General features: G+C 43.7%; 2 protein-coding genes across 2 annotated transcripts in view; both read left to right on the forward strand.

The window, feature by feature from the left end:
• The first annotated feature begins 11,817 nt into the window (after nt 1–11,817).
• Nucleotides 11,818–17,153, forward strand: RPL26L1 (ribosomal protein L26 like 1). The gene is made up of 4 exons (XM_020969170.2): nt 11,818–12,003; nt 12,240–12,412; nt 14,291–14,431; nt 16,978–17,153. Exons 1-4 carry the CDS (start codon nt 11,898–11,900, stop codon nt 17,032–17,034), a joined length of 477 nt encoding a protein of 158 aa, XP_020824829.2. The 5' UTR covers nt 11,818–11,897; the 3' UTR covers nt 17,035–17,153.
• Nucleotides 17,154–23,868: 6,715 nt separating this feature from the next.
• ATP6V0E1 (ATPase H+ transporting V0 subunit e1) overlaps nt 23,869–26,123 on the forward strand; it is a 42,995-nt gene continuing 40,740 nt past the window's right edge. The window contains exon 1 of the mRNA XM_020969171.2: nt 23,869–24,055. Coding sequence (XP_020824830.1) covers nt 23,952–24,055 — 104 coding nt within the window. The 5' untranslated portion in view covers nt 23,869–23,951. The remainder of the gene's footprint in view (nt 24,056–26,123) is intronic.

Here is a 26,123-nt window from a genome sequence, read left to right on the forward strand (position 1 = left end):
AAAGCACAGTGTAAGAAGTCAAGAAAAAAAAACAAACAAGTTTTAGGGAGTGAGTGGTCCCTGTCTCCATATACCTTACAGTCTAGTAGGGGGAATGAGACATGAATAAAGCACTATGCAATAAATAAAGGCATTTAAGAATTGCAAAATGAGCTATTAAATGAGATCCAAGGGGAGAGGTTATTTCCCATAAGGATCAGGAAAGGCTTCCTGGAGGACTTTGAGAATGGTGGCAGCTGAGTTGGGCTTTAAAAAATGAGTAGAAATTCAACAGACAAAATGAAGAATATGCCAAGCACAGGGGGTAACAGAAGAAAAATGTGTGGAGATGTGTTTGTGGAAACAGAGGGTAATCCAGCTAGGCTTAAGTGTGTAGAAGGAAGGATAAAGGAAAGAGATGTGGGACAAAGTAGGCAAAATAAATCTTTCTTCATCAGGCTGCATTTGTCCTAAGTCTTAGAAATTTGAAAGGAAATAGGAGTTTTAAAAGAGAAAATTCAGATATCCTGCCAAAGAACAGAGATTATTTGGTCGTTGTTAGTTTTTTGTTTTGTTTTGTTTTTGCGTGTATCCCTAGAACCCAGTACAATGCCTGGCAAGTACTGTATTGGTTTATTCAAATCCCCTCTCTGACACATATTGACTGTGTGACCCTGGGCAAGTCATTTAACCTCTTCCTATTCCAGGCAATGCTCCAAGGCTTTATTGTAGCCAAATTACCGATCTCCATGAGGAGTGTGAGTTTCTCCATCCAGGAGCTCCCTACACTGCTGAAATAACAGGTCTTGACTAAGAAAAAAAAAGAAAGAAAATATTTACAGAATAGAAGCTTGTCCTTATTCTTACTCATTTTTATCTCTTTCCCAGAGTTTGTTAATAGTCATTGGGTGATGAAGGCAGAAGCTAAGAGAATCATAGGTTTAGAATTAGAGGGGACCTTAGAGGCCATCTAGTTCAACGCTCTCATTTTACAAATGAGGAAACTGAGGCCAGAGAGGTTAAGTAGCTTGACTCCAGTCATGTAGACTCAGGTGCTTGGACTCCAAAGGCAGCACTGACTAGTTCCACTGTCCTGCCTCCTCCTGAATTTTAATCACACGATATCAGAGGTGAAAATGGTTTCAAGGGCATTCTCATCCAATCTGTGCCACAACAGGGGACCCTTCTTCAATGTACATACCAACCATCTAGCATTTGCTTGAAGATCTATAATGGGGCAGGGGAGCTGCTTAAGATGTCCTGGGGCAGCTCACAAGTGCTAAGGAGGTTTTAAATATACTGAAAAGATTTCTACTCCGTGTTTCCTATGGGACCTCTTTTCTATGTGGAAATTAAAGGGAGACCCTCACTGATCGAACAGGGCTTTAGGGACGGAGCTCAGTTCAGGTCAGGGCTTGAAGCTATGGTTTTAAAGGGAGCCACCTCCAGGCTTTTCATTCCTAGCTAACAAGCATTTGTCGAGGATTTACTACGTACCAGACACTGGGGATACACAAAAAGACAAAAAAAAATGCTCTTAATGGGAGAGCCAATATATAAATAACCAGGGGGAAGGAGAAGGAATAAGCTTCTGTTATAGCACCTAGGTGCTAGCTACTATACTAAGCATTTTACTGTCTCATTTGATCATCTTATTTGATGAAATGTATACATAGAAGATATATACAAAATACACAGAAAGCAATCTGAGAAGGCAGCTAGGGCAGCTAGGTATAGTGGATAGAGTGCTGGGCCCGGAGTTAGGAGGACCTGAGTTCAAATGTGGCCTCAGACACTTGCTAGCTGTATGACCCTGGGCAAGTCATTTAACCTGTTTGCCTCCGTTTCCTCACCTGCAAAATGGAGATGATCATAGCACACCACCTTTGTCCCAGGGTTATTGAGATGTCCAAAGAGATAATATCTGTAAAGCGCTTAGCACAGTGCCTGGCACCTGGTAGGGCTGTATAAACGCTTATTCCTTTCTCTTTCCTCTCAAAGTCATAGAACAGGGAAATGGGGAGTCATAGTGGAGGAACTGGACGTAGGCCTGTGTTGCCACATTGCAGAGTATGCAGGGGGAAGTCAAGAATAAGAAGGGACCAGAATTTGAAGAACTTCATGCCAAGACATGAAGAGCATTACGTGCCCAACGTGGAGGAAGAAAAAGCTCTGGGAGTTCGTTGAGCAGGGGAGTAACACGGGTCAGAACTTTGTTTAAGAAATCATATATGGGGGCAGCTGGGTGGCACAGTGGATAGAGCGCCAGCCCTGAAGTCAGGAGGACCTGAGTTCAAATCTGCCCTCAGATCAAACACTTGACACTTACTAGCTATGTGACCCTGGGCAAGTCACTTAACCCCAATTGCCTGGAAAAAAAAAAAAGAAATCATATATGGATTGGAAACAGAAGGCAGGCATACCAGTTAGAAGGCTGTTTCAACAGTGCAGCTGAGAGGTTAAAAAACAAAAAGCCTGGAACCAAGGTTATGGCTGTGTGACTCACCTAACGGCAGAGAAGAAAGAAACATAAGAAGGTAAACAGGGGGGCCAAGTGTTCCTGGATCCATAGTGCACAAGTGGAAGGAGGTCCCAGGCCTCTCTCCCACCTAGGCTTTCCGTCATGTATGCCTTGCTTGCCTCCAGAGAAGAGGGAGCTCAGTTCCTCAACTGAATATACACTCTCAGGTCTAGCTCCACTGCTAATTAAAAGGCTTTTCATTGTTAAACAATGAGAGAACAGGAAACAGCTACAGAATACTTTTGCAAGCATTAAAGTGGAGGGCTGGGGGATTTCTATTATATTCTGTCATGGATTTCTGGAAGCAGGTACCCCAACCATCCACATGAGTTGGCACCAGGCACAGCAGATTTCATGTTTGAAAGACCTGGCTGGGGGCATCCAGGTGGTGCAATGGATAGAGCACCAGCCCTGAAGTCAGTAGTACCTGAGTTCAAATCTAGCCTCAGACCAAACACTTGATACTTACTAGCTGTGTGACCCTGGGCAAGTCACTTAACCCCAATTACCCCCCCCCAAAAAAAAAGACCTGGCTGCTCTTGGTTAGTCCCCTATTATAGATAGAATTATGGGATTTAGACCAAAAGGCACTTTAATAATATTTTACTGGTAAGGAAACTGAGGCCTAGCCAGAGAGGGGAAGTGATACACTTGGAGCTAATTACAGATTGGGAACTAGAATACAGACCTCTTGTGTTTGTTTGGTTTTTTTTCACAATACCAAGGATTCTTTAGAGCCAAGCAACCCAAGTGACCTTCTAAAGGCCTGGAAGGAATTGGTTTCTTCTCCTTTCCATGTCTTTGCATTCCTTTTTTTTTTTAATGAGAAAATAGGATTCTCGCCTTCCTCATCTTCAAAGGGCAACAGATTATTTCTTCTTAATGTTCCTCCCTGTGGCCTGGCAAAGAGAACATTCCACAGCCCTCTTGAGAAGGTCACCCAACCCCGTTCTGAGGCCTCATTTTCCCGTGCTTTAATCATCTTCATGACTTTCCTTAGAAGTTTTTCCAACTTCTCCCTTTAGTTATGGAGCCCAGACTTGATCATAGCACTCTAACGAAGGCCTGACCAGGCCTGACTGCAAGGGAAGGATTACTTCATGGGGCTTGGTTCAGTTTAGCTCACCCAATATCAGTTTGCCCTAGGTTCACTTGGCTTAAAATGGCCCAGTGTTGACTCGTGTTCAGCTTTAGCTCAGAAAAGGTTCCATCCTGCTCTGAGGTTTACCCATCGTCACATGGTTAATATAGGTGAAAGAGACCCCAGTTCTACTCTTGGCTCTGCCTCTAATCATGGAACTGGACAAGGCCATTTGAACCTCTCTGGGTCTCAATTTTCTCTTCTGTAGAATGAGGGGATTGACCTAGAAGATTTCTAAGGTCCTTTCTAGCTCTAAGAGGTTATGACTCTGAGAGACTTGTTCAAGGTCACACTTCTAATAAGTGAAGGCCACATGGCTTGGTGGAAAGATGGCTGGACTTGAAGTTAGAACTGCTGTGTGACTTTGGGCAACTCAATTAAGTTCTCAGTGTCTGTATTTCTTCATCCATTAAGATAATGGCACTGGCCCTGGTGACCTCTATGGCCCCTTTCAATTCTAAATCCTATGATCCTGACTGGCAAATCTGGGATTTGAACCCAAATCTTTTCATTCCAAGTCTAGTATTCTTTCTACTATCCCATGATACCTCATCTCTTCTTTACCAAGATGGTTTGGGAATTCTGTCCAGCTCTCTTCCTCCTTGGTGTCATTACAAAAGTATTGCATGTGCTTCCTGTTCTACTATCTCTGCTATTTTTTTATACTTTATTTTTTTTTAAAATTACATGTAAAAACAATTTTAAACATTTTTTTTAAAATTTTGAGTTCCAAATGCGCTCCTTCTCTACCTCCCTTCCTACCTTCTTGAGAAGGCAAGCAATTTGATATAGATTATACATGTGCAGGTATCCAGAGCATTATTTCCATATTAGCCATGTTACAAAAGAAAACACAGATTTAAAAAAAAAAAAGACAAGGGGCATCTAGATGATGCAGTGGATAGAGCACTGGCCCTGGAGTCAGGAGGACCTGAGCTCAACTCTGGCCTCAGACACATGAGACTAACTAGCTGTGTGACCCTAGGCAGGTCACTTAATCCCAATTGCCTAGCCAAAAAAAAAAAACCAAGAAATATAAACTTTTTTTTTTAAAGTATGCTTCAATCTACATTCAGATTCCATCTGTTCTTTCTCTGGAGGTGGATAGCATTTTTCATCCTAAGTATTCCAGAATTGTTTTGGAACACTGTATTGCTAAGAATAGCTAAATCATTCACAGTTGATCATCATACAATACTGCTGGTTTTGTATACAATGTTCTCCTGATCCTGCTCACTTGACTTTTTGTCAGTTCATGTAAGTCTTTCCAGGTTTTTCTGAAAGTATCCTGCTCATCATTTCTTACAGCACAATAGTATTCCATCACAATCCCATGCCACAACCTGTTCAGCCATCTCCCAATTATGGGCATCCCCTCAATTTCCAATTCTTGGCCACCACAAAAAGAACTGCTATATATATTTTTGTACATATAGGTCCTTTTCCTTTTTAAAAAAATTTTTTTATTCAGACCTAGTAGTGGTATTGCTAGGTCAAAGGGCATGCACAGTTTTATAGCCCTTTGGGCATAGTTCCAGAATGGTTGGATCTATCTCTGTTGACTATTAATGGAAAATGCTAATCGCCACTGAAGGTTCTCTTATGAACCTTCTACCTCTTTCTATATTACCTGCTGGAACAACCAGTCCTAGGTCACATCCTGTTGGAGGGTTTTGTTGATTTCTGGGGTACCGAAGTGTGCTCAATGTGTAAGATAACAATGGATATGGTTTTCTTTACTTTATTACTGCCACAACACCTTCTGCATAATTAGGATTTATTTCCCCCTAAGACTTCAACAGAGGACATAGCTTTTCCACCTTCTCACAGGCATGACCGTTTTGTTTGACTCTGAATCATGGAGAGGTGAATGTGCCTTTTATCCTGGCAGTGACTCAGGAATGAAATCAAAAATAGAACCGAGGAGCCAAGAGGGGGAAGTTGTGGTTAATCATTAGTATCAATCAGTATTTATTTAATGCCCTTGAGTACATAACTCCCAAGGCAATAGGATGCAGTGGAAAGAATGTGGCTATTAGAAATGGGAGACCTGGGTTCAAGTGTCCACTCTTACTAGCTGGGAGACTGGAAAAGTCATATAACTTCTCCGTTTTCTCATGTGTAAAATACGGTAACAACTAGTATTTATATGGCACTTTAAGGTTGCAAAGTGCTTTACAAATATCGCCTCATTTTAACATCACAACAATCCTGGGAGGTAGGTGCTATTATATCATTCCCATTTCACAGATGAGGAAACTGGTTAAGAAGTTCAGTGTCTTCCCAGGGTCCCACAGCTAGTAAGGATTGGAGAAAGGATTTGAAACTCAGGTCTTCCTGATTCTAGGTGCAACGCTTTATCACCTAGCTAAAAGTCTTCCTCAATTACATAAACTGTTTGCTAAATTGGATGTGATAAAATGGGGGGGGGTAGGCTTTTCCAAAGTTTTTGTGATTCATTCTTTCAATAAACATTTATAAATTGCCTAAAATGTGCCAGGCACTGTGCTAAATGTTGGGGTTACTGAGACAAAAATGAGTCTCTGTCTTCTAGAAATTCACATTTTATTTGGGGATAAATTAAATCTTATAAGAAGATATGCCAATATTATTGCCCCATTTTGCTCACTGGACCATGTTCTACCAGAATTATTTTCCTCTCTAGATGGTAGGTTCATAGACTGAGAGCTGGAAGTGACCTGAGAGGTTATCTAATCCAATCCCCTCATTTACCCCCATAACTCCCTCATTTTACAAATGAGGAAACTGACTCCTGGGGAGATCACACAGGGAATTAAATGGCAGAGCTAGGATTTGAATCAGGTCCTCTAACTCCAGTTCTACTTACATTGCAACACAATAGGGATAGGGAAAAAATTGAGAAGAGCTCTGGACTTGGGAGTCAAAAACCTGGGAGCAACAAATGTCAGCTCTGACCCTGACTACTAGGGTGAGCTCTGACAAGTCACAACCTCTCCGAGCCTCAGGAAACTCTCTAAAACATATCTACGAAATTCTAGGCTGTTGGTAATCTGCCTTGGTAACTCTGTGACAACGACGAAATCTAATGCCCTTAACGCTGTTTTAGGCTGAATTGACAGGCACATGAACAGCTAGGTGGCGCTATAGTGCACAGAGTGCCAGGCCTGGAGTCGGGAAGACTCATTTTCCCAAGTTCAAATCTAATCTCAGATACTTACTAGCTGTCTGACCCTGGGCAAGTCACTTAACCCTGTTTGCCTCAATTTCCTCATCTGTAAAATGAGCTGGAGAAGGAAATGACAAACCACTTCTTAGCCAAGAAAATCCCCAACAGGGGTCACAAAGAATCAGATACAACTGAACAACAACGAAGCTACCACAAACTCTTCTCCAATATTTGGTGGCGATCTGGGTTCTCAAAGGCTATGCCAGCAGAGTTTAAGTGCGGGCAGGTTTCCATCTACCTGCCTATTTTGGGGCCGCTAAGTGGCACAGTAGATAAAGTGGCAGGCCCAGAGTCAGAAAGTCTCATCTTCCTGAATTCAAATCTGACCTTAGACACTTACTAGATGTGTGACCCTGGGCAAGTCACTTAACCCCGTTTGCCTCAGTTTCCTCATCTGTAAAATGAGCTGGAGAAGGCAATGGCAAACCACTCCAGTATCTTTGCCAAGAAAACCCCAAATGGGGTCCGGAAGAGTTGGATAAGACTGAACAACAACTGAACCACAATAACAGGAAAGAGGGGAACAGCTTCCAAGATAAAGTAGGTGACAGTCCCTTTGTACTTGACCTTCATTTGGAATGGTGTTGAGTTCAGAACACTTACAGCCTGAGGGAAAAGAGGAGAGGCTAGGGAATAGTGTGTGGGTTGTGTTTGTTTGCTTGCTTTAAACAGTATTTTATTTTTCTAGGTTACACGTCAAGACAATTTTTAGCATTGATTTTTACAAGATGTTGAGTTCCAAATTTTTCTCCATTCCCTCCCCTCCCTTCTTCTGAAAATGGTAGGCAGTTCGATATAGGGAATAGCGTGAAGGAGTTTTGAGATGAAGAGAAGGGGAGAAGAAGGAGCTCTTGGCAAATGACTTCAATTTTCTCAGCAAGAGTCAAAGTTCTCTCCTGAAAGAAGGAAGGAAGGAGGCATGGGAGTCTAAAGGATAGAAGAGGTTTGGATAGCTTCTACAACTAAGGAGAGAGGGAATCAGTTAAGAAGGAATATAAGGATTGCCTTAATGCAGTGAGAGCCCAGTTGACATTCATGCCATATGAGGACTGGTTAAAAGAACTAAGCATGGGGGCAGCTAGGTGGCGAAGTGGATAGAGCACCGGGTCCTGAGTTCAAATCCGTATGCAGACCAAACACTTGACACTTACTAGCTGTGTGGCCCTGGGCAAGTCACTTAACCCCAATTGCCTAAAAATAAAAATAAAAAAATAAAAGAACTAGGGATATTTAGTCTAGAAAAGAGAAGTCTGAGGAGGAACAAAGCTAGCTGTCTTCAAGTGTTTGGAGGACTCTTAGGTAGATGAGAGAGAAAATTTATTCTCTTTGGCCCCCAAGGGCAGAACCAAGAGCAATTTGGGAGGGGGAATAGGGAGGGAGCAATAAAGAAACAAATTTAATAATAAGTGCTAGAATGTATATAACACTTTAAGATTTGCAATGTGCTTGACAGATATCTCATTTTATCCTTACAACAACCCTAGAAGGTAGATGTTATTACCATCCTCATTTTACAAGATGAGGAAACTGAGGCAGATAGAGGTTAACAAGAACGGGATATATGCATTTATACAGCACCTACTATTTGCTGGACACTGTACTCAGCACTTTTAGAGGTATTATGTCATTTGTTCTTCACAACAATCCTGCCAAGGAGTGCTTTTACTATTCCCATTTCACAGATGGGGATTCTGAGGCACAGAACCATTAAGTGATTTGCCCAGGGTGACACAGCAAATGTTTTGAGGCTGAATTCAAACTCAGGTCTTCCTGACTCTAGCCACCCAACTCAATGCAAGGAAAAGTTTCCTAACAAGTTAAGCCATCCATAACTGGAATGGGCTGCTTATCACTAGGGGGTCTTCAAACAAGGCTCAGATGGGGAAACCTTAAGGATTCTTGTTCAGGTGTGGTTGGGATATATGGTCTCTGAAGTCGCTTCTAGCTCTGACAATCCAGGATCCTATTAGTCTGGCATCAGCTGCCTCAGATCTTTTAGAAATGTGAGCTATTGTTCTTATGCTGCTAGACTAAATACTTAAAGGAAGACAGAAAAGTTTACAAGTCCCAACCCTCACCTAAACTATGCAATTCTGACAGAGAAATTGGTACAGGTTAGGAAAATTTAAGTACTTGCTAATTAAAGCATTTTTCTAAATGCAGGAGTGACTAAGGTTTATGGTTTGGCTTTTTAAAAAAGGTATTAGTTATTCTGAAATACCTTATCATTATTATTATTTGGGTGGTTTTTTTTTTTTGGTCAGCACCCTCTGATCATTTGGGTAGGTTGAAGAAACCCCTACCGATACAGATTGAAAACTGTTCTGCAATTTATAATTTTCAAGAGTTGCCCGAGGCACTAAGTGGTTAGAGGTTTATCTTTTAACTCCAGAATCACATTGCCAGCACGTGTCAGAAGTAGAATCTGAATGCAGATATTCCTGACCCTAAGGCCATCCTTGGGGGAAAGGGTATGTAGGATTCTATCCTTTCTTCCTTCAAGTCCCAGCTAAAACCCCACCTTGGTGATCAAGGCTACTCAGATCTTTAGCACCACAAAATTAGTAATATTTCTCATGAGCTTAACACTGCTCTTTGCTGGTTCTTTCTGGCAGCTTTATGACCAGTGAGCTCATCTACTCTGTCTGCTCTTCTCAGTGCCAGGTGTAGTGACCAGAAAGGCGCTTTCTGACAAAGACACGCCAACCTGTTTCAGTCCACAAAAAAGCTAAAAGAAATAAACAACCCCTAGCTAACCAAAGCTATGCAGAGTGCCGCCTCAGGTGGATTCTAAGCTTCCGTTTTCCCTTGTTTGTATGTGCTGCTAGTTCAAAGTCCATTGCCTCAAACCACTCTCTGATTTAGGTTTAGAAGTTTCCTCGCAATTCCTGAGAGGATCTCCAGCCCACAAAAGCCCACTTCAGGGATTCTGCCCCCAAAATTCCAAAGGAAGGGTACGTAGGCAGAAGAGCAGAAAGCCCCGTTTATTCCCAAATTCCTCTTCTGAATTAGTATGCAAATGAAGTCAAGTAAGAACAAGAGGTCATGCCCTCCACCTTCTTGGCCCACATTCCTTCCTTTATTATGGATATCTACCAGTCACAAAACCCTCGACTTTTGCTCTGTGTTCCGCTGGCACAAAATTTGGGCAAAATCACATTGTCTGCCTACATCTGGAAAAATCCCAGGCTCCATAAAACACCTCCTTCCTTCAGCTAAAGTTTCGGGAAGTGCCTATTAGCTCTGTTGTGAATTTAGGGACCTCTCTTTCAGGCTGCCCCACCGATGGATTGCTGTTGTAGGAAAGGGATCTAATCCCTTTATTTTTTAGGGAAGAAAACTGAGTCCTAGAGAGATGAAGACTTATCTACACCTTTAACCAGTAGCAAAGTAAGGATTCAAACCCAGGTCCCCTGACTCCTGGGGCAGCCAGGTGGCACAGCCACTTAGAGCGTCAAACCTGGAATCCAGAAGACTCCGTCTTTCTGAGCTCAAATCTGGCCTCAGAAACTTACTAGCTATGTAACCCTGGGCAAGTCACTTAACCACGTATGCCTCGATTTCTTCAAATCTAAAATTAGCTGGAGAAGGAAATGGCAATCTTGGCCAAGAAAGCCCCACATGGGGTCAGGAAGAGTCAGACACAACTGAAAAGGACTCAACAACTGAACTCCCTGGCGGCTAGGCTAGTCAGTGTCCTTTCGCCTAACACTCAACGATGTAAATAGCCGTCCAAATCGTTCAGTCATTCCCAACATTATTTACTTCCCTGATCCCTTCAGGCACTTTTCGTTACAGGGAAAACGCCGTCTCATTACATTGTATTGACTGCTCCCCGATCTTGTCCGGTCCTCGTTGACATCCGTGTATCCCCGCAGACCAGCGGCTCTCGCAGTGAGATCGAGGGTTCCTGGCAGCCCTTTCAGGGGGCGTGACCAGGAGGTCAAAACTGCCATCCTAACACTACTAAGATGTTATTTACCTATCCAAACACACCTGCTTTTCCTTCATTCACTTTTCCAACAGACTGAATGCAGAAAGAGATACAAGAATCCAGCCGTCTTCTATTGTCAGACACCAATCAATAATCAGTCAACATTTACTGAGGACTTAGTACGTGCCAGCACTGGACATCAAAGAGATTTGCAAAAACATTTAAAACAATGACACTCATCACTGAACTTTTTTGGAAATGTAGTTATTTTCCATCAAATGTGTTATGTTAACTCTATGGGTTTATTATTGCTATTTTAATGATTTTTAAATCTATCAGTTTTAATTTTAAATGATATATAATTGGGCAGCTAGGTGGCGCAGTGGATACAACATCAGGCCTGGAGTCAGGCCTCATCTTCCCCAAATTTAAATCCGGCCTCAGACCTTCCTGGCCCTGACCCTGGGCAAGTCATTTAACCCTGTTTGCCTCAGTTTCCTCATCTGCAAAATGAGCTGGAGAAAGAAATGGCCAACCACTCCAGTATCTCTGCCAAGGAAACCCCAGATGGTCAAGCAGAGTCCGACAGGACTGAAAATGGGGATAACAAGCACCTTAATTAGCTGTGTGACCCTGGGCAAGTCGCTTAACTAACCGCTGGTTGCCTCAGTTTCCTCAGCTGCAAAATGGAATAATAACAGCAACTATTTCCCAGGGCTGTCCTGTCGTAAGGTGCTTAGGACACGCAGTAGGCACTTAATAAATGTTAGCTGTTATCGAGGGACAGGACCTCGGAGGACATCTAACCTGACCTCATTTTATCCATGTGGACCTGAGGCGGCGGGGGGGGGGGGGGGGGGGGGGTGTCACACCGACCGCAAACTTCAAAATCAGAATGCGAACCTTGTGGCTCCTCGGGCTTCCTCTGACCCCACCTTTTATTCACCACGTGATCAGGAAGGGTTCTTTTTATTTAAAAAAGTGGTCGCGCTGACAACTCTGACAGACCCGCGCGCGCGCGCACTGCCTCGCTGGGCAGACGCCTCGGAGGGCCTCCAGAGCTGCAGTGGCTCCAGGCAGCCACGCGGTGGCGCGCTCGCGCCGGGGCCGCCGGATGTCGGGGGCCTTGGCCCTTCTTTCCTCCGCGCCGCCGGATGTAGAGGAGGCCAGCTTTCCGGTCCCGGGCGGCGCACGTGTCTCTTTCCCGGCGGCCCCGCTCGGTGAGTGTCCGTCTTTCCCCGTACCTCCGGCCGCCTCTTGCCCCTCTCGCGAGGGGGAGGGGGAGGGGGGAGGGGCGCCCCGCCGTCGGCGCCGGGGGAGATGCAGCCCCCCCGCCCGGGGCCGAGGCCTTGCGGCCGGCTCCTTCCCGGCTGCTCCCCGGGGCGGTCGGGGAACCTCGAAGAGCCGCAGACGCGAGTGTCTCTTTCCCTCCTTTCGCCCTCCCGCCCCTGTTCATGCACAATGAAGGTCAATCCGTTCGTGACCTCGGACCGCGGCAAGAACCGCGAGCGGCACTTCCACGCGCCCTCGCACGTCCGGCGCAAGCTCACGTCGTCGCCGCTGGCCAAGGAGCTGAGGCAGAAGTACGACGTGCGCTCGATGCCCGTCCGCAAGGACGACGAGGTGCAGGTGCGGGGCTCCGGTGGTCGTGCGTGATCGCGCCGCGCAGCGTCCCCGCGGTCCCGAGGTGCGCCACGTGATGGCGGGTATTCTGTTGTAAACGTTGTGGAACGCAATGACAAATTACGAAATTAGGTTGTGTGATGCGATGTGAGACTAATAGGCAGATGGGAACGTTAGAATGATGAGCTGTCTGCCGGAGGACGCTTGGATCCAGACCTGGCCGGCGGCCGCAGGGAGAAGGTGGAATGAAGCGGCCTGGACGCGTTCAGACCAGTGGCCGGGGGCGGGGGGCTGGTGCGGGTTCAGGGCCCTTTGTGAACTGGTTCAGACGTTGAAGCTAAGAGCGAGCGGCGGCCTGCCCTTGTTGCAAGTGGAAGAATATGTTTCAGGTGCTCTGTGTTCCTGTAAGTCCTTTATGAACTTGGCTTTTGAAAATGGTCGGTACGTTAAGTTTGCAGACTTGATTCTCGTTGACGGTGGCCTCTTATGTTTAGATTTCTTTGAAAAGTCCCCTGTCCTGTGTGCTTCTGAAGGAGGCGCAGCTGCTTTTCAACCTGCGAAACGATTCTGTAGATGGCACAGTCAGTGTAAACAGTCTTCCCGGCTTCAGTGCTTCAAGAGGACATTTACCAGTGATAAGCCTTCCACTGTGCCTTGAGTTACTGCGGCCAGGCTTTGGTGAGGGCCTCTTCAGATTAGGTGGAAGGGGCCTTGGTTGATGCGCAGAATCCATCGCTTGAAACCTCTTCAGCTTGGTGGGACGGGCCAGAGTTTGCGTGGGTTCTGCCATAGCATTGAGAACCCAGAGTCAGTCAGTAAGCATTTATGAAGTTCCTGCTATGTTCCAGGCTCTGTGCTAAACACTGGGGACACAGAGAAGGGTGAAAGTCAGAGAGCTCACAGTCTGATGGGGGAAGCAGCACGCAAACAGCTATGTGCAAAAAGATACATATGAGATAAAGTGCAAAGAGTCAACAGAGAAACGGCTTCTTGTAGAAAGAAATGCAGGAGGCGAGAGCATTCCGTACGTGTCGTAAAGCCGTTGAAAGTGCCTGGAGTTTGGAGAATCAGAGGAACGGCAAGGAAGCCACCGGCACCGGGTTGATTTGTAGGTGTAGAGGGGATGATGAGAAGACTGGGGGGGGGGAGAAAGTTATGAAGGGCTTTGATTGCCAGACCGGATTTTGTATTTGATCCTGGAGGTAATAGGGAGCCACTAGAATTTCTTGGCTGGGAGAAGGGTAAATCTGTGCTTTAGAAAGATCCGTGACAAGGAGAGGATGGACTGGGAAAAGCTTGTGGCAGACAGTGAGGCATCATGGTAGGTTGGTGATAGCCTTTGTACTTGGCAGTAATGTCGTAAAACAAGTAGCCTTTCTTTTGTGTCTTGCAATCACATTCCATGCTGCATTTTCTTCTGTTCCTTAGTAGTGAGCAGAGCACGCAGCTATAGGAGGATGCAAAGCAAATAAGACATTATCCTTCAAGTTGCTTAGTGTCTAGTTGGACCTCTTACTATGCTTTTGCATAGTGTCGAGACAGAAACTGAGTCCAAGGAATTCTTTTCCATTCACTTCAAGAGGAATATCTACTGAATAGATTCTGAGTAAATCGAATAAAACTGGTTGTTTTTTCAAACCTGAATGACAAACCAAATTTAAACCAAAGAGTTGCAGATTTTACTGCCTGAGATTAGTGGCTGGAAATATGCTTTTTTTTTCATATTATATTTCCTGTTCTTACACCTTATTTATTAGGGAATAAAAATTTCAGATTTTGATTAGATTCCCAACTTAGGTTTTATTAAAATGAAATAATTAATCTTACCATCATGATTTAAATACATTAGAAATTGATGAGAGTTTTTTCTTATTTTGTTTACAGGTGGTTCGTGGACACTACAAAGGTCAGCAAATTGGCAAGGTAGTCCAGGTTTACAGAAAAAAATACGTCATCTATATTGAGCGTGTGCAGCGTGAGAAAGCCAATGGCACAACTGTCCATGTGGGCGTTCACCCTAGTAAGGTATGATTTAGGTAGCTGGTAACAATAATTGTGGCATGATTATTCCTGTCTAAAGTTTTGGTCCCTGTAAAGGTGTCATTCTCAGACTTTTTGCTAATAGAACAGTTTATTATCTGGCACAGTACTTAAGGTTGGGACCATGAGATTGGAAGTACGAGTTCTGTTCTCCAAGACACAGTTTGGGTTTTGTGTCTTTGAGAATAGGTATGCAGTGGTAGTATTCCTAGTTCCAGTTAGCCTGAGTCCTAGACCCACCTCTGACCTGGACCAGGCCATTTAATATGTATCTACCTCATTTACGAAATGAGGGCTAGTAGTACTCCCTGTATATCTCAGAGTTTTTGTATCATGTGATTGTGGAAGTAGTTATTCACTGTAAAATACTCGTACACAAAAGTAGGGGATAATTACATCACATCACCTGTCAGTTGAGTTATAGTTAACCATTTTCCTAGGATGAGATTGTCATGGTTGAGGTAAGAAAGTCCTGAAAGATGGTGAAGGTGGTAGGAAGAGAAAGTAGGGGACAGATGAGAGAGATTGTAGAGGAGCCAGTTAAAGGCAAGAGAGGGCCAAGATGATGAATTCAGTTTTGAATGTATTGAGTTTGATGCTTTGGTGGGACATAGGGGTGGCAAGTCCAAATAAACATTTGGAAACGTGGGCCAGGAGACCACTGGATTTGAGACTGGAGTGAAAGTATTTGATTTCTAGACCTGCAGCATTCTTGGAAGATACTAGTCGCAGAATTCCTGGGCCTCACTGGCGGGTGGGAGGGCATCTACTCTGAGAGGCCATGAAGGGGAGCGGTCTGCTGTAATTGAAAGAGAGCTGGACTGGTAGACAAGGAAATTAATAGCGTGTTGGAGGAGGCAGAGATTACTTATGAGTGACTAGAATCATGGTGATACAAGCAACACAAAAATTTTAGTATTTGTTCTGCCACAAACTTGTGTGACTTTGGGCAAGTCCTCTCTGAACTTTGGATTAAATGATATAACATCTAAGATGTCTTCTACGTCAGTCTGATTCTGCTTAATTACAAGATCAGTGTTTTGTTGCTTTCATTATTCTAATTTTAAAAAAGCGTACTGAACCTGAGGCCGCTGTAGACTCTTGTTTTTCTTTCAGAATGGAGAGACAATTAGTGTGGGAGTGGAGGAGTAACTAGAGAAGGGACAATTGTGCAACAGTAATTTTGTTTAGCATGGTGGAATAGAAGATGTTTCCTAGTTTGTAATTTACTACAAAAGGACTTAGCTATTGGCTTGCCATGCTGTCCTTATTCATACCCTAAGGCATGGGTTACGAGGGACGTTAACATTTTGAGAAAATGAATCAAGTTAGGCACTAGACCTCAATTAAAATTTTTGAATCCTGTGTTTCAGACAGATTATTTTTCGGTGCCTCTTATTTTTGTCCGACTCTGTGATCTCAGTGTGAGGCATTCTCCCCACAGTGTGCATCAGCAGCTTGGTAATATAAGGTTTTAGAGAGCTTCCTGGAGAGTAGAGAAAGGAAATGCCTTGCCTTCATGGTCACATAGCTGGTATGGCAGAGGCATGACTTGAACCCAGGTTGTAATAATAACTAACATAGGTTAAGTGATTTGCCCAAAGTCACACCACTAGTTTGAGGCCAGGTTTGAATTGAGGTCTTCCTGACTCCAGGCCTATCACACTATCCACTGTGCTATCTCAATGCCTACGTTTTCCTCACTCTCAGACCAGTTCTCTGTCCAGGACACCACTCTGCTGCTCCTTCCTCTCACCTTCTTCTCCTCCCTCATCCCAATTAGAAACTCATATTGAACATGGCAGGATTTCAGAGCTGACAACCCTCAGTGCAGGCGACCTAGGGTGGTCCCCTTTCCCTGCTTCTGATTCATTCTCTTCTTCATTCTTATCTCAGGTTCTAAGGCAGTCCAGGGATATGTGCTGCTATTTCCTTATTAATTATTACAACTGTGTCATACTAATTAGCCAATTAGCTTTGAGACCCTACCTATTTATTAAATTGAGAAATGTCTTTTTTCCCCCCATAAACTTGTCCATCAAACCTTGTCATCTCCTAGGCTTAAACATGGAAGTTACTGGTTCTAGGTCTTATTCACAGTGTGACAACAGTAAAACAAGAATGCAGATAATTATAGTGTCGGCTGTGAGAACACAGCCAGTTACTGGGGGGCTGCTGGTTAGTTCTGGAGTCCCAGTTACACCGCTCAGCTCTCAGGATAAAGTCTCTCATCAAGAATTTCCATCATAATGTGTTTTTTACCACATAAGAGTTAAAATTATTTAGGAAAGAAGTTCTCTGTATCCTTTCTCTGTGTCCTCTCATGGTCTCTTTACAGATGTCACAATTAACTGTCTTTCCAGAATGACAGTAAACAGCAATCATTCGAGATTGTATTCTCTTTTAAAGAGAGTAACAGTATCTACAGTCCCTGTGAGAGAGGCTATAGAAGCATTTTCTAATATGTCATTGCTGATGTGAATTTTGTCTTAAATTGAAGGAATAATTGTTTTCTGATTTTTTTTTAACAGGTCGTTATCACCAGACTAAAACTGGATAAAGATCGCAAAAAGATACTTGAACGGTAAAGCCAAATCCCGACAAGTTGGAAAGGAGAAGGGCAAATATAAAGAAGAAACCATTGAAAAGATGCAAGAATAAAATGGTCTGTTACACAGTTGTAATTAAAAATAAAAATTAAGCATAAGTGTTATGTGTACTCTTTGGGAAAGCATTGTCAACATGTATCTGCGTAGGTAGATGCTGTTTTTCTTCTCTTGGTTTATTATTGACACGGGGTTACCTAAATCCTTTTACAATTTTGGCTTATGATTTCCTGGGTAAAAAAATGGAATTTCCTCAGATTGCAAGCAAATGAAATTTGTTTCCTTTTAAAGTTCCTTCTACTTGTTCCACTCTTCCAGTGTCATTTGGTTTATTTGAACAATATTCCATTTACATGTCTTTTTCAAAGCATGGAACAGCTAAGTAGCAAAGAAAAGGTCATAAGATTTGGATTATAGTCCAAACTTCTCCATGTAATAGTGTGTTGACAATAGCAGGTCAGTCTTTCCAACTCTGTTTTCTAGTCTGTAACCTAGGCATAGTAATATTTGTCCTTGAGAGAATGAATGTTGAAATCATTTCAGTCATATAATGTAGTGAGAGCATATTACCATGGGTCCATCTCAGTCAATTGTCAGCAAACCTTGATAAAGTGCCTACTACAGTAAGTGCACTGGGGATCAAAATATGAAAGTACAGGCCCTTAAGCAGCTTACAATCTAGTGGAAGAGTACACAAAAGATAGCTGAAAAGTGAGTTGGGGAGTAGACATATGGAAGGGTGGAGAAGTCAAAGAAATTCAGGATGAGTGCATCCAGGTGAGAACTGAGATGTCTGACCTGTGCAGGAGAAGGGCAGAGGGTGTTGATGAGCTATGAGTAACAAGGCTGATTGGATGTTTGCAGAATAAGATTTTCCAGTGATGAGTTTACTAGGGTCACGGTGGAGAAGTCAGAAAAGTTGACTGTATCTGCAAAGAGTTCCTGTCTAATTGGGAGCTGTCCACCCAAAGCTTGAATGGGTTTTCATAAGAAAGACTCAGAAATAGAAATCAAGATGAGTATTGTCTAATTTTTGTGTGGAAAACATTAACCTGGTAAAATGTTTACCTGGTTTTCTAATTATTAGCAGAGGAAATAGGTTTTCATATTATCTGAGTTCAGCCAGGAATTCTTTTTTGGGTAATGTGAATCTTTGCCTTGGACCGTCATCATCCAGTGTCTTGCTTCCAGGCTCCAGATGTATAAAATCAAATTTCATACTAACCCAGCTTCAGAATGGATGTTCAGGTTAAGTAGACTACCCTCTGCCAGGAGGACAACACATTTGCCATCTGGCCAGATGACATGGTCCACTTGAGAGCTGAAGTGCTACTTCGTACATGAAGCCTTTTCCTGATCTCCCCAGTGGCTAATATTCCCATCCCTAAAAATGATTTTGTGTGTATTTGTCTGTCGTGTGTGTGTGTGTTTTCCACTCCCACACCCTCAAGAATGTAAGCTCCTTGAAGGTAGGGACTAATTTTTTTTTGCCTTTCTATATCCCTGGTGTCCGGATTAATTGAGTTAACTCTTCCATCTCGTAACATTCTATGAATCAATGAAGTGGTGAATTCTTTTGAGCTTGGACTCTTGCTTTAATAGCTTAAGGCTGACAGTAGAAGAGGTGTTATTTGCCGATGTTAGACTTCTGCTTGTCTGACTTTCCTGTGTACCCAGAACATGGGCACACGGACACCTTCATTCTCAAAGGTGAATACTGGAAATGAGTAGTTCGGGATTTTCATTTACGTTGTTCTGTTAGGGGATCCTCTTAAGTGTCTCTGGTCATTTTATGTAGGTTTGTTGTAGCTGTTCAAGCCAAATCAAGTGCAGGGAGTATTCTGTATTTTTATCTTTGAGGAATTTTCTTATAAATAGGTTTCAGTTGTTGAGTGGAAATAAAATTGTATTGACTGACTGATAGAGGGAGCTATTGGCCAGTCCAGGACAAGAAAATGTAGACCTGTTTAATCTTTGGGCCATCTGCAATGACAGTATTCCTGAACCTTATTGACATAACTTCCCCTGCCCACCAAAAAATATTTTTAAATGTACAGCTCGAGTAATTGTTTCTGATTCACTTAGCCACAAATTCAACAAATATATTCCAAGCACCTACTATTACAAGTCCAACCTTGTTTATTCATGTCCAAGGTTTATAAGGAATAGATAAATATTTTCAGCATGTCACTAACTGTGAAACAGAATCAATGAGGAAAAATCCAGGTGTCTTCACTTCTTGACCTTTACTTCTCAAAGTCAGCATTCATCACTCAAGGAACTTCTTAGATAATGAACAGTGTGGTGGGATAAGGCAAGAGTTAAGAGCACAAATTAGAGACCTTAAGAGAAAATGTCAAGACTATTTTGGGAGGGAGGGAGGGAATTGCTTCTCCCTAATTGGATATCAGGGGATATAGACTCAGGACCTGGGTTTGAATCTTGACCCGACCATTTAACAGTTTTGTGATCTTAACTGAATAATTTAATCTCTCAGGTCCTCAGTTTCCTCATCTTCAGAATGAGGAGGTTGGATTAAGTGTCTCAGATCCCTTTCAGCTTTATGTCTGTGGTCTTATGATCCTGAGTATAGAAAGTATGACAGTTTAGAAAAGAGAGAAGACCAAGTAGGTTAGAAATCACCGAGTTCATCCTCCATTTAGCACTTGGCCAAATGATGTTTCATATCATTCTGACTCTTAATTGTCGTCTGCCTGACCATCTTTGCCTGCTTAGCTGCCAGATTTCTAATGCACAGGGAGGACCATCTGCTCAAAAACTTAATGACTCCTTATTGTTACTGCCTATAGGAGATTAAACTATCCTCCTAATCCTGAAGGATTATGGGAGGAAACTATAGCAATAGTAAAGAAACTTTGTTGCATTTTTTAATTTAATTTTTAGGTTTGGACCTGTGAGTTCATCAGTGGAAGGAAGTCCTAGTGAAAAAATATTCTCTACCTATAGAGATCGACAACGTTTATAGTTAAGACAGTTATTTAGAACACGGGTCAGATGACTTGCTCAGGATTGTAGCCTACATAGTGGCAGATTATATTATGTGAATTTCACACACTTGTTGAATGTCCTGTCTCCTTAAGTTCTGTATAGATACTAGGGGTGGCTAAGTAGTGGAGCAGATAGAGTGCTAGCCCTAAAATTAGGACTGACCCGAGATCAAAGCCAACTTCAAATATGTGATGCTGGGCAGGTCAGTTTTCTCATCTGTAAAATGGGGATAATAATAGCACCAACTTCCCAGGACTGTTATGAGGCTCAAATGAGATAGCATTTGTAAAGCACCCATCATAGTGCCTGGCACGTAGTCGTTTCTATGTAAATGCTTATCTCCTTCCTATTTGAGACCAAATCTCATAGTCTTATTGTAGGGGCCACAGTTTCAAGCAAATAAATACTTTACAAGAGACCTTAGAGCTGGAAGGGACCTTAGAGGTCATCTTAGAAATCACAGTAGCCTTCCCTGCCTTCCCTGCCCTCCCCCGCAATCAGCGTGTTCTGTTTACTTTTCTGCCCTTCAAAATCTTAACTTTATACCTAATTAGGCCAACTTTCCACTGTCCCCTGCCCTCTAATCCTTGATTCCATTGTCCTGTGGCTGTATTTCTCTCTACCAAACCCCAGCTCTCTGATGACTTACATCATCCATTTTCTCCGTTCCTACTCACCAGTGCTGTCGAATGAAGCAGGAGGATGTCACAAAGCTAGCCTGCTGGGGTTTGCTGCAGATTTATATTATCTGATCTTAATCGGGCATTGAATGCTGCATGCCAATCCTCCTATTTTCTGTGGTTAACTTTCTCTTGCATTCCCCAAAGCAACTGTTCTTTTCTCCTCGAAACACCGGTACCACTCCAGCCCCCTTCCTTAATAACAGCCTTAACTCATGTATCACCAAAAAAAAAAAATTGAAGCCATATTTCAAGATCTCTCACCCCCAAGTAATCATTTCAGGTCACCTCAGCTTCATTCTTTCATTTGTTCCAGCCTAAGAGGAAGAGGTGGACTTTCTCTTTGCCATTGTTTTTGTTGTTTTTGAGGCAGTGAAGGTTAAATGACTTGCCCGGGGTCACACAGCTTGTGTGGATTTCAACTCGGGCCCTCCTGACTCCAGGGCTGGTGTTCTAGTCACTGTACTACCTAGCTGCCACTTTTTCTCCTTGCTGTTAGCAGATTTTTTTTTCATTCAACTCTACAGTTCCCTCAAGGAAAAAGTCTCTTATCTCTCCTTTTCACAGCCAGACTCCTAGAAAGAGGTCTTCTGTATAGTCACAAATGATCCCCATGTTGTTAAATCCAATCTTTTCTTTTTCTCAGTCCTCATCCTTCTTGACTTCTTTGTGGAATGTTTACCATTTCTTTCTTCTAAACATTTTCTCCCTGGGTTTCCATGACACTGTTCTGTTGTTTTCTTCCTGACAATCCTTCTGGGTCTCCTTTACAGAAATATCCTTCTTTTCCCACTCCCTGATTAATGTGTGTATCCCAGGGCTCTGCCCTGAGCTGCCTTCTCACTTTCTACATTCTCTCTTGGAGAGCTCCTGTGGGATGCAGATGACTCCCAAATCTACACCTCCTGAGCCTGAGCCCCACATCCATTATCTGCAGGACAGCAGGATGTTCCAAAGGCATCTCAAACTTAAAATTTCAAAAAAGAGAATTGATTTTCTTCCCCCTTAAATTTAGTCTCCCTAACAGCCCTTATTTAGTTTCCTAATCTAGGGGTTATCCTCGCCTCTTTGCTCTCATACACTTCCCAGGTCTAATCGTTTGCCAAGTCTTACTGCTTCTGCCTTCCTTCCTGGCATCTCTCACATCCGTCTCCTATTCCTAAAATGCAGGTCTGCAAACATCACTCCCCAACTCAGTAAAACTGTGATGGCTCCCCTCTCCCCCCACCCAAAGACAGCATGCAATTTGATATAGGTTCTACATATATATTCATATTAAGCCCATTTTCACATTAGTCATCTAAAGAAGAATTAGGACCAATGGGAGAAACCATGAGAAAGAAGAAACAGAAAAAGGGAGAGCAATAATATGCTTCCGTCTGCATTGAGACTCCGTAGTTCTTTCTCTGGATGTGGACAGCACTTTCCAGCGTGAGTCTTCTGGAGTTGTCTTAGATCCTTGCATTGCTAAAAAGAGAGAAGTCTGTCAAAGTTAGTCATTACACAGTGTGGCTGTCACTGTGTACAATCTGCTGCTGCTGCTTCTGCTCACTTCACTCAGCATCAGTTCATTAAGTCTTTCCAGGTTTTTCTGAAAAATAGCCTGCTCATCATTTCTTATAGCACAGTAGTATTCCATTACATTCACATGCCACAGCTTATTCAGCCATTCCCCAAGTGATGGGCATCCCCTCAATTTCCAATTCTTTGTCACCACAAAAAGAGCTGTTATAAATATTTTTGTATATGTAGGTCCTTTTCCCATTTGTATGATCTCTTTGGGACACAGACCTAGACATAGTATTGCCAGGACAAAGGGTATGGCATGTTTTTATAGACCTTTGGGCATAGTTCCAAATTGGCCTCCAGAATGGTTGGATCAGTTCACAACTCCACCAACAATGCATTAGTGTTCCAATTTTCCCACATCTCCAGCATTTATAATTTTCCTGTTTCATCATGTTAGCCAATCTGATAGGTGTGATGTGGTACCTCAGAGTAGTTTTGATTTGCATTTCTCTAATCAATAGTGATTTAGAACATTTTTTCATATGACTAAAGATGGCTTTAATTTCTTCATCTGAGAACTGCTTGTTCACATCCTTTGACCATTTAGCAATTGGGCACCTACCCTGCCTTTTCAACATTGTTATGTATTACTCCACTTCCCATACTCCTCTGTATAGACAGACTGGTCTGTTTGGTGTTCCTCACACGCGATAGCTACCCCATCTCACATCTCTATACCTTTGTACACTAGCTGGTTCCCCGACTTAGAATGAGCTCCTTTACCATCTGTACTTTTGTGGAACTTCTAGCTAGCTCCCTTCAAAGCTCAGCTCAAAGGCCACCTTCAGAAAGCCTTTGCTGATTCCCTCGTTACCTTTCCCACCACATAATTGTGTTTAGTCATCTGAGTATGTATCTCCCCCCTTTCCCAAATGTAAGCTTCTTGAAGACTGATTTTTCACTTTTGAGTTTGTATCCCTAGGGCTTACGTGGTGCCCGGCATGACATGGCACGCACTTAATAAATGCTTTTTGAACGAATGAAGGCAAGTTTCTCTCCTCCATGAAAATTAAAAGAAGAAACAGTAGCAGTTAGGAATGATTTCAAGGCAAAGATAAGTGGGTAATTAGGTGTGGAAGTTGTAAACATTGAATGGGCATCAAATTTTATTAGTCAAAATTAATAGCATCTTAAAACATCTGTAGGTGTGGGGTGGTACCTCAGAGTTTTAATTTGCATTGCTCTAAGCACTAGTGATTTAGAACATTTTTTTATGTGACTATTGATACCTTTACACACACACACACACACACACACACACACACTCTCTCTCTCTCTCTTTCTCTCTCCCCCTCTCTCCCCCTCTCTCTCTCTCTCTCTCTCTCTCTCCCTCTCTCTCCCTCTCTCCCCCTCTCCCCCTTCCTCCCTCCTCCACCCACCTCTTCAGTTGGAACACAGCGTCAAGGTTGCAGTTCCGGAGGTTGACCAGCTGGGGGCAAAAATCAGACTGCGCCCCTACAAAGTCGGCCACGAGCCCCGCCCACGTCTCGTGGAAGGGGCGGGGATTGCCCGGCGTGCGCGTGCGCACCTAAGGAAGGGGGCTGGGCCTCGCCCGGTCACGGGGTTCTTTGTTGAACTTCCCGGTTGGGCCCGCCGCGATTCCGGTGCGGGGAGCCGGCCTGGGGAAGGACGGTGGCAGCCATGGCGTACCCAGGCCTTATGGTCCCCATCATTGTGATGAGCGTGTTCTGGGGGGTCGTCGGCTTCTTTGTGCCCTGCTTTATCCCCAAAGGCCCCAATCGAGGGTAAGTGCCCGGGGGGCGAAGGCGAGGGCGAGGTGGGCCGGCCGAGGCCCCGGGCTTCCGCGTGGGGCCGGTGTCAGTCAATGAACCTTTAGCCTGCGTCCTTCTATTAAGCGCCTACTGTGTGCCAGGCACCTCTTCCGGGGCTGGGAAGCCGCGGAGCCTGGGCGGCGGCCGGGGGCGCAAGGCCTGCGGGGGCCGCGAAGCGTAGCGGTTGCTCAGGAGAGCAGGGCCGAGGGTCGGGCCGACCGAGGAGCCCTTTGGCCGCCCTTCCCCCGCCTTGCATCGCAAACCCGGGCCCGGGGTGAGGCTTGGCTTCTCCTTCGGCTGTGTCCGGGGCCGGGGGGTGACTCGGATCGTCGGACCCGACACCCCCCCAAGTGGGCTGGTTTGCGTGAACCTTGGAGGGGGCTTTTAAAAGATCGGAGGAAATCGGGAACGCCGTCTGCTTTTTCGCCTGCAGTTACTTCATGGGTGCCTCGTCCGGGCTGAGTTACTGGAGCCCTTGGCCGATCGCCTGGCTGCCCCCGGACGCTTCGAGGCCCTGCCCTACGGGGGGCGGGGGGGGGCAGTAATTGGTCCGTGGGGTCTTAGGATTGAGCGAGTCCAGCGGGTTTGCTTTACAGATGACGAAACCGAGACCTGAGCCTCTTACGTGCCCCAGGTCTCCCAGACTGAAGGCCCGGTGTTAGATCCGTGGCTTCGAGGTGTTCTTTTGAAACCCTCCAGTGTCCTTTAACAGATATTGAAGGGTAATGTTCCTTTTTCGAAACGTGGCCTTGTGATTAGTTGAGGGCACTAGATCAAGTTAGTTTTAGAGCTGGAAAGGGCTTTCAGTTCAGCCTGTTGGCCCAGCTACCTGTGCCCATCCTCCTCCCAAAATCACCGTGTATTCATGTTGAAGAATAATTGTCATCTTCATAACTAATATTTATGTAGTGTTGACCGTGTGCCAGGCACTGTGCTAAGTACTTTATTATCTCATTTGAGCCTCACGACAACCCTGGTGAGGTAGGTGTTTGATTATTGGCCCTATTTTGCAGATGAGGAAACTGAGGCCCAGATAAAAGGAAGCCGTCTAACCCAAGATTACACATTTTAGGAAGTTGGTTGCAGCCCGAGGTTGAGTCTCAGGGCCCTTGCATTCTCAGTGCAGATTTCTTTCTGTTATACCCACTTCTGTACTCCCAGTGTAGTTTATTTTTCATTATACCAGAATTTTTTATAGTTGATCTTTTTCTTCAAAGTCTACTTAATTCACTTGCTCTCTAGATTTGCTTTTAGTCATTTCTGGTAAGCGCAGGGTCATGTGATTTGTTCCTTAAGACTATAACTCACCCTTTGTCTGAAGTATCCCTTAGTATTTGATATCTTGAAAACATTCATTTGGTCCAAGGCTGCAGTGAAAGTTAATAGGTACTGAATAAACATTTGTTAAGTGAGTTATTCTTTTGCGTTCTCTCCCCCCCAATACAGGCAGTGTTTTTCTTTGTCTTTTTACCCGAATACGTAGGTGCTTAATAAATCCATTGGATTGTATTAAGTTTACTGCTGAAAAGTGTTAAAAACACAAAATATTTACTTCATCAACATCTCGTCTCTGAACAGTTCTTACCACTTGGGATAAATATGTTATGTATTTATGAGTATTTAGTTTAAAACATACATCTTAAGCAAAATTTTGCAAAGTCAGTGATCTGATAGCATTTGAAAATGTGAGATTTCTTTTGCAAGTGTATGGATATACTTGGAGTTCGTAGTATTAGGGTTGGGTGTAATGCAGCAATTAATAATTTATCATACAAGAATTCTAGAGTTTTTCTCACTACATTTTCTAAAATTTAGATTCTTATCCCTGAGTTACTGCTGTTCTGATGATTCATGATTTACTGTCTCTTAGTGCCCTACATCAGAGGGACCGAAACATGCACACCAGATGAGGACGCCACTTTGGAGTGCATCCAGAACCAGATTAAAATGTAATTGGGAAATGTTTAACAAAATAAATAAAAATCCAGTAAAGTGAATTGTTCCTCCCACCACTCCTTAAGGGCAGGACTGTTTGCATTTT

Source organism: Phascolarctos cinereus, unplaced genomic scaffold (assembly GCF_003287225.1).
Source record: "Phascolarctos cinereus isolate Bilbo 61053 unplaced genomic scaffold, phaCin_HiC Scaffold_2;HRSCAF=192, whole genome shotgun sequence".
Classification (NCBI taxonomy): Eukaryota; Metazoa; Chordata; class Mammalia; order Diprotodontia; family Phascolarctidae; genus Phascolarctos; species Phascolarctos cinereus.